The sequence below is a fragment of the Furipterus horrens genome, unplaced genomic scaffold (genome assembly GCF_987537825.1).
Source record: "Furipterus horrens unplaced genomic scaffold, mFurHor1.1.pri manual_scaffold_12, whole genome shotgun sequence".
Classification (NCBI taxonomy): Eukaryota; Metazoa; Chordata; class Mammalia; order Chiroptera; family Furipteridae; genus Furipterus; species Furipterus horrens.
This window is the reverse complement of record NW_028327182.1, coordinates 48535359-48543455: the sequence shown is the minus strand read 5'-3', so window position 1 is coordinate 48543455 and position 8097 is coordinate 48535359. Positions and strand designations below refer to the sequence as shown.

The window sequence follows — 8097 nt, the reverse complement described above, 5'->3', positions numbered from 1 at the left end:
ATAGAGTAATCTTGGTTGTAGGTTGCTTTTCATCACATTGAATACTGCTTGCCAGTCCCTTCCTGCCTGCAAAGTGTCCTCTGAGAAATCAACTGATAGTCCCATAGGCACCCCACTGTAGGCAACCCTCTGCCTCTCTCTTGTTTCCCCCAGGACTCTATCTTTATCTTTCACATTTGGCATCTCAGTCATGATGCGTCCTGGTGTGGTCCCCTCTGGGTCCAGCTCGTCCAGGACCCTCTGTGCTTCCTGGACCTGCGTGTCCATCTCCTTTGCAAATTTTGGGAAGTTTTCCTCATTTTTTTCAATTGTTTCCTCATTCTGCACTGGTTGACTGTTTTTTCCTTCCTTATGTTCCAAATCATTTATTTGAACCCCTGTTTCCTTCCCTTCACCATTGGTTTTGTGTCGATTTTCCTTTCACTTAGCATAGACTTCACTTCTTCTCTTACGTGTTTGCCATACTCAAGCCTATCTGTCAAGCCTGTGAGCACCTTTATCACCAGTGTTTTGAATTCTGTGTCTGTTAGGCTGTCCATCTCCTCATCTGTTAGGTTGGCTATCTCCTTGTCACTTAGTTCTCCCACTGGAACCTTGATCCGTTTCCCTTTTGGGGCCATACTTCTCTGACAGGCTCCTGTGTTTGTTTGCCTCTGCATCCCAGGTACAGCTGTCGCCCCTGTTACGTTGTAAGGCGCGAAGCCTTAGGGATTTGTCAGTACAGGGCGACCTGTTTCACCATGTTGTGGTGCTATATGTGGGGGAGGGGTCCAAGAGGGAACAATGCTGCCTGCCCAGCACTCACCCCTTTTCCAGGCACCTCTCCCACCTGCGCACCAAACTGGCAACCCCTAGCCACCACTCAGGCCGTCGTTCTCAATGGGTGGGTCTGCAGATGCTCCAGGACCGTGGGGGCCCTCCAGACAAGCAGACCCTGCTGAGACCGGCAGCTTCTGCCTCCACCCCAACCCCCACTGGTCTGCACAGTCAGAAGCAATGAGGCTTGACCTTCCCTTGTGCTTCGATCGTGGGCTGCGAGGTCTGGCAAGGAGTGGAGAACACCCCCCAGGTGTCCCTCCTGACCATTCAAAATGTGTGACTGCATTTTCTGCCAGCCTGCTGCTGCTGCTACCGCTGCCACTGCTGCTGCCACCACCACACGGCATCCCCTCCACCCCGGCTCTGCCCCTCCCACCTGTCTGGATGAGCATTTCTTCCCTAGATCTATGTTTGCTGGACTTCCATGCAGCTTGATCCCCTGGAACTTCTGGTTGTTTCCAGTCCTGAGGCAGCTGTATTCCTTCTCAGTTGTGGAGGGAGATGCAACATTTCTGTCCACACCTTCATCTTGGCCGGAAGTCCCAAGTTCTGGGATCTTATCTTCCAGCTTGGGTCTGTAAGAAGGCAACAAGCATGGACACTGCTATTGAGTTAAGGACCAAGATCTATTCAAAACAATTCATCTCTCAGAAGTTATGGAGATGGATGGTAGTGGTGGCTGGACAACAAAGTGAATGTAATTATTGCCACAGAACTGTACACTTTAGTATGGCTTAAGTGATACATTCATTTTATGAATATTTTACCATAATTAAAAAAAAATTCTTAGCCTGAACTGAACACAGGCTGACAGAAGTTTTGATTTCTCTGAAACTCGGTGAATAAAGCAATCTGTAGGAAATGCTACCTGTAGTACTCTCATCCCAATTCTCACTGACACCTTATGACCTTAAGATAACACTTACCACATAAGAACCCCAGAAATAATGAGCAAATCTTAGTAAGTTGCTTCCATTTAATGCAACAAGTATTTATTGCACTATATACTATGTGCAAATTATTGTTTAAAAAGCACAAAGTGGTATAGCAAATTAGACTAGTAATGGGATTCAAGATGAAATCTGCCAGTGGATTCAAGCAGTTCTTGCATATTTTTGACCAGGGTGGCTCTAAGATATGGATTCCTTTTAAGTGTAGAATCACCAAAACTCTCACACATACATTCAGTGAAGATCTGCTTCTCTTCCCAGAAATATATGAGTATTTGCCAGATTACAATTAATGAAGCACAACCTCATAAGAGAAAATGTTGCTCTCTCTACCATACAATGCAATTAAACAGTTTAATTTGAAAGTACTATTGCCAGAGGGAGACTAAGAATTGTGTAAAACACCTCAGGAGTTTACAGAGTAGATACACAGTCTACATGATACACTCTATCTAGAGGTTTCACCCCACTGTCAAAAAAATGGTTAGAAATTTTTAATTATAAAATATTAAGTTCACTGAATAAAAACATAAACTGAAATAAACAGCAAAAGTTTCCCACTTATTCTTTCAGCAGAATTTTAAGTTTGATAGACAATACACTTTTAAAAATATTATATCATTAAAATATAAATAGTATATATTTACTTCAACTCCCATTTTCCCCCATTTACCATAACTTAGACATCTGTATTCCAAGCTAGCCCTTTTTTTGTTTCTAATATTTTAAGTAATAAAATATAAGCTTTTAGAACCAAGAGAACACAATTCTGCATAAAGAAAATACTCATAATGCTTTCCACCCTATGATAGTTAAATTTTGTCTACTTGGCCACGCTATAGTGCCCAGTTGTACAGCAAACACTAGTCTAGATGTTAATATAAATGTATTCTATAGATATTAAATAACATCTATAATCAGTTGACTAAGATTATACTCCATAATATGGGTGGGCCTCATTTGATCAGTTAGAGGACTTAAGGGGAAAAAACAAGGTTTCCCAGAGAATAATTCTGACTCAAGACCATAACAAAGAAATCGTGCCTGAGTTTCCAGTCTGCTAACCTGCCCTACTGAGCTACAGATTTCATATTAACCAGCCCCTCACCTGAGCCTAGTCCTTAAAATAAATAATCTATCAGGTCTGTCCAGAAAAAGTCCAGCCATTGTTTATATAATGAGAACAGTTTGCATGACATCAATGTAAACTGTCAGTCAAGGAAAGTGAACTGGAATGCTCTCTGTGAACAATGATGACTTCATTGTTCTAGTCAGTGTGGGCGGTAGATACTGTTCAGTGAACATGTGTACTGTGTGGCCATGGCATTCAAAATGAGCAAGTAGAGCAGCAAATCTACATCAAGTTTTGCGTAAACCTTGACCATTCCTCCATGGAAACTATTTGGATGATTCAGAAGGCTTTCAGAGATAATGCAATGAATGCAGAGCAAATGCTTCAAAGTGCTCGAGAATCTGTTAGCAGCCATCCACATTCTGGAAGGCCTGCAACAAGAAGAACACCTGAGAATGTTGAACATGTACAAGCTGCAAACAACAAATATCAGTGACTGACAGTGCGAGAACTAGGAGCTGATCTGGGGATTCCAAAAACTACTGTGCCTGAGATTTTGACGCAGGATCTTGGCATGAAACGTGTAGTGTCAAAACTCGTTCCATGGCTTCTGCTACCAGAGCTGAAGGAACATCGTGCTGCAGTTGCTCATGACTTGATTCAGACCACTACCAATGAACCAGATTTCAAGAATGTCCTGCCAGAGGTGCATCATGGGTCTACAGCAATAATCTGAAAGCAAAGGCCAGTCATCCCAATGGAAGTCACCTGGCTCTCCATGCCCAAAGGAGGCACAGCAAACCTGCAGCAAGATCAAGACCATGTTAACTGTGATTTTTTTATTGGTAAGATTTTGTGCATCACAAGTATGCCCCTGAAGGCCAAATAATTAATGAGGAGTACTACCTGAATGTTCTGTTGGTTGAGAGATGCAATACGATAAAAACGGCTGCAACTATGGGAAGCTGATGATTTCCAGCTTCATCACAACAATGCACCCTCTCATGCACCACGTCTTGTGCAGTTTTTTGACAGGTCAAATCACCCAAGTGACTTAGCCCTCCTACAACCCAGATTTGGCACCCTGCAACTTTTGCCTTTTCCCAAAACTAAAATCACTTTTGAAAGGGAAGAGATTTCAGACTGTCAATGAGACTCAGGAAAATACAACAGGGCAGCTGATGGTGATTCCAAAAAAGGATTTTTGCAGTTTTGAACAGTGGGAGAGACACTGGGAGAACTGTGTGAGGTCCCCAGGTGTGTACTTGAAGGGGACTGAGGCATCATTGTCCTATGTACGATGTTTCTTGTATCTTGCATCTTTTTCAATAAATATCTCTATTTTTCATATTATATGACTGGCTGGGTACTTTCTGGACAGACTTCATATTATGTGTGAATATATCACACACACATGCCTATTGGTTCTGTTTCTCTGAAGAACTCTTAAGCACACCCTTTAAATCCATTATCTACTTACATAAATTTATGCTTTTCTCCTAAGAAATGAGTTCATGACATACTTAATAACATATCATGGACATCTTTCCAGGTCAGCAGGTTGAGATTTAACTCATTCTTCTCATGTGCCACACACAGTAAGTCATTATATGAGTAGAGCAGTTTATTTAAGGAGGGGACATATAGCCATAAAGGTTGTGTCCAGTTTTTTGCTCTTGGTGCTTTGATTCTATTATTTGCATCAAGCTTTCAAGAAACAGATACATACTCTGTCCTTCTCTTTTTACTTCCATGCTTTGCTTCCAAATGATTTACTTATAATCTACTGAAAATTTACCCTATAGATTTTCCCAGCTACCACTTTATTAATAAAGAGCCTGGATTTAAAGCCAAATTGTCTAACAGGTGCAATAATCCAAGTTAAAGTTCTATTGTTCAGGTATTCGAGACACACCAGTAGTCAGCTGTTCTCACTGACCCTCATAGAAAGTCAATCACATATGGCTATGTCATTTAATCTCTTATGAGGCAGAACTGAAACAAAAAATATCCCTCTTTTTTCCAATTCTGTTCTTTTAATAAACTACTGTTTAATTCAAATGTTAATGTAGAGGCATCAGATATTCTCTGTAAAAAGTTGCAGAGGTTTGCTAAATATGTAAATATGTAGGAGCTTCAGATGTTCTCTGTAAGTAGCAAAGGTTTGCTAAAAAGCCTTAGTGGGAGGAATGTAAGGAAGAAATGTTACAGCCACTCGGTGATTTACAAGCTAAAAGATCCCAGCCCCTATCTCCTTCTATTTGCTTGTCTTGTTTATGACATTTGTGAAGTCGTATTTTACAGGATATCTAGCCTTTCGAAGATAAATTGCTTTGCAGAGAATTCGTCCCTAGCTGGAGAGCTATGCTGCCATGCTGCTGCTGGAGATAACTTTATGACCCTGCGAACTTTTGGCCCTGAGAACTTCTATTCCTGTTTGACACTTCTGCAGCCCTGTCCTGCCCCCCGCCCTCCTGCTTCCCAAAAGCTGCTTCTCACTAGAGGAGCCAAATCCTATATAAACCCTGCCCCAAATCCCATTCCTATTGGTGCTTTGTTTGAGACAAGTTCTCTGCCTGGCCTCCGGCAAATAAATCCTTTGCTTGCTTTAATCCACTGTTCCGAAGTGTGCAATCTCACTTATGTAGCCGCAACATTAAGAAAATAGGCATCTAGAAAAATTAACGAACCATGTTTGTATTTCATCTACTGGCTATTGGGGACCCCCGACCCACAGAGATTCCCTGGTGTCGAGGATGAAATGAAGACTTCCCAGACAGCTTGTGCTATGGGAGAGAAGGCCGGCAAATGCCTGAGAGACAAATGCCTCAACTGTTTTCCTCCAAGGTCTTTTATTGAGTGCAATAAGCTTAAGGGCATATAGCATGCATGTAAAGCTCATCAACCAATTAAACAGTGCAGATTACAGAAAACAGACATTGTTCAGGGATAACAATTGAAGGAACATTGAGATCTCCCTCAGGTCAGGGTGTGTTGGACACAAAGACTTCAGATGGCCATAAAATAGGGATATTGAGTTCTTTTTGAGTTAAAGTTAAAACTTCTGCTGCTGGTACAATAAAGCGATCAAGCGAGGTAAAAGAACAGGGCAAGCGTCAAAGGACATAAAGCATTTTCTCATGACCTGATTCCCACTGGGGCCCACTGGCTATAGCATCAAGGCACGTATGCATCCAGCTTTCCTGGTTTTCTGGTCAGGTCTTACAGGCTTCGTTTCCTTCGTCTTAATACTTTCCCAGGGAGACCCCCAACAACTGGCTATTTATCTTATGCCAACCAGAGGTATCTCTGCCTACCTTCAGTTAACCAAGGACCCCAGCTCCTGCCTTGGGACAACAAATCAAATGCTGGAAGAAGTACAGAGGGAACTTGAAAGTTCAGGGCACTGATGTCATCACATTGGTATTCTCAATTTTCAGGGTGTTTTGCCAACCCTGCCCATGAAGCAAATTCACTAGCCTCTTCTGAGCTGCAGAATATTTCCAATAATAGGAAGTCACACAGGTGTCCAGACAGTAAAATGATCCCAACAACTTCCCTAGGCAGAGAGAAATGTCTGTGAACACCTTCACAAAAGCTACTTCTACTCCAGCTTTCTGGACTTTTTGGAGAGTACCTTAGTTTAATTGTTTCTATTTATCTGAAATAACCACAAATCATTTTTATAATTATATATTACTCTAGTTTATTAAATAATGAATCAAGGTTTATGCCACACATTCCAACAATGTTTAAATAAAGAGCTTGAAATATAAAGGCTTATCAAAACTTTATAGTCTTTATATAATATATACTATTCCTAGCCCAAGAATAAATACAGAGAACAGAAGGCATTTTTATATTATGGATCAGCAACATTTAGCATTAATGATTACACAAATCCACAAGCAAACAAAAAAATCCATTTTTCTTATTTTGGTTATAAAAGCTTAAAATCCTCCTGCCTAATCAATATCCAATGGTACAGGGAGATTTTCAGCCACGTCCCTGAAAACAAGGGGACCAAGTCTCCCAGGTCCTTACGTTCTTTCTTGGTTAGAAACTTCAACAACTGCATTAACTCTTTCAGAAAGCAGAAAAAATAAAACAGGTTAAAATCCTATTTCATAACTGTTTAAAGAAATACTGAATTTTTTCCTTAAAAACATATTTAAATTGAGGTTTGAATTTCTTTTCATTCTGGTATGACTATATACATAATTTTAATAAGTCGATATAATGAGTAGTGCATGATATTCACATTTAGAAATGATATGTACACTTAAAAAATAAAATGTTTTCTACATTAAAAAGAGTGGTTCATAGTAAATAATTCTTTAAACTCAAGGAACTCAAAAGTGAAAGCCTTTCTATAGAAAGCCCTTATCACATTATGGAATGTTTTGGTAAGTAGAAAAAAATTTCCTCTTTATAAAGATATGGTTCAGTACCAGTAGTGAGGCCTGAATAAGTTTAGCTTTCCAGAGTCACATCTAGATAGTGCCAAGGAGATCTGGACTTTCATCTTAGTCTTTAAGCAATTTACATGTACTTACCACTCCACCACTCTTCTGTCTTCCCTTCTCTTTTTAATACCTTTGCCTTAGCTCTTACTTTTGGAAATAAAATTCTGTTCCATAAAATCTTATTTAAAGTCATCATTAATAAAGAAGGCAAGATGAAAGTGGCTTGGAGGAGAATTGCCCAATCCACAAGAAATACCTGTGTTCCTTGTACTGTGCTCGAAGAGAGGAGGCAGCCCAGGGGCTAGACAAACTGGTAGAGGGTAGACACTGCAGAAGTGTCTAGCAGAAGTGCCTACCCTGGAGCCACCAGACAGCATGTACTTAATGTTCTCAATGGGTAGAACTGAAGCCCCTTTTCTGAGACTGTCTTCTAGAAGTGAAAGTTCCTGAGGCTGGCACAGTCACTTCTTACTTTGAAAAGAATAAGATGAAGAGAAAAAAGAAGAGGAAGAATGATGCATCTTGTCTTTAGAAGAAGAGAAGGAAGATATATACTTCTTAGCAGAAATTAAATAAACAGGTGTGACACTAAAGAAATAGTTTCTAAAATTTCACGCAAGTATTTTCCATCCAAGCTAATCAGGAAGTCGAAGACAGGAAATATTTTAACAAACATAACCCAAACTAAAGTAAAAACTGGAAAATCTGAAAAATTCAACTCTGATTCACTTGTAACATTCTGCTAAGAAAAAATTACAAAACCTTAACTTATACAGTGCTCTCTCTCTCT

General features: G+C 40.3%; 1 protein-coding gene across 7 annotated transcripts in view; it reads right to left on the bottom strand.

The window, feature by feature from the left end:
* Positions 1 to 345: 345 nt before the first annotated feature.
* SLC25A30 (solute carrier family 25 member 30) overlaps positions 346 to 8097 on the bottom strand; it is a 30456-nt gene continuing 22704 nt past the window's right edge. For 2 of the 7 annotated variants that reach the window (XR_016507431.1, XR_016507432.1), the window contains exon 11: positions 6338 to 6400. Coding sequence is in view for 3 of the 7 variants with exons in the window: in XM_090258418.1 (XP_090114544.1) it covers positions 863 to 1420 (558 nt within the window). In the remaining 4 variants the exon portion in view is untranslated. Of the gene's footprint in view, positions 1421 to 5674; positions 6401 to 8097 lie in introns of those variants that run through there. The other 5 variants (XR_016507434.1, XM_090258418.1, XM_090258421.1 and 2 more) reach the window with 5 other exon arrangements.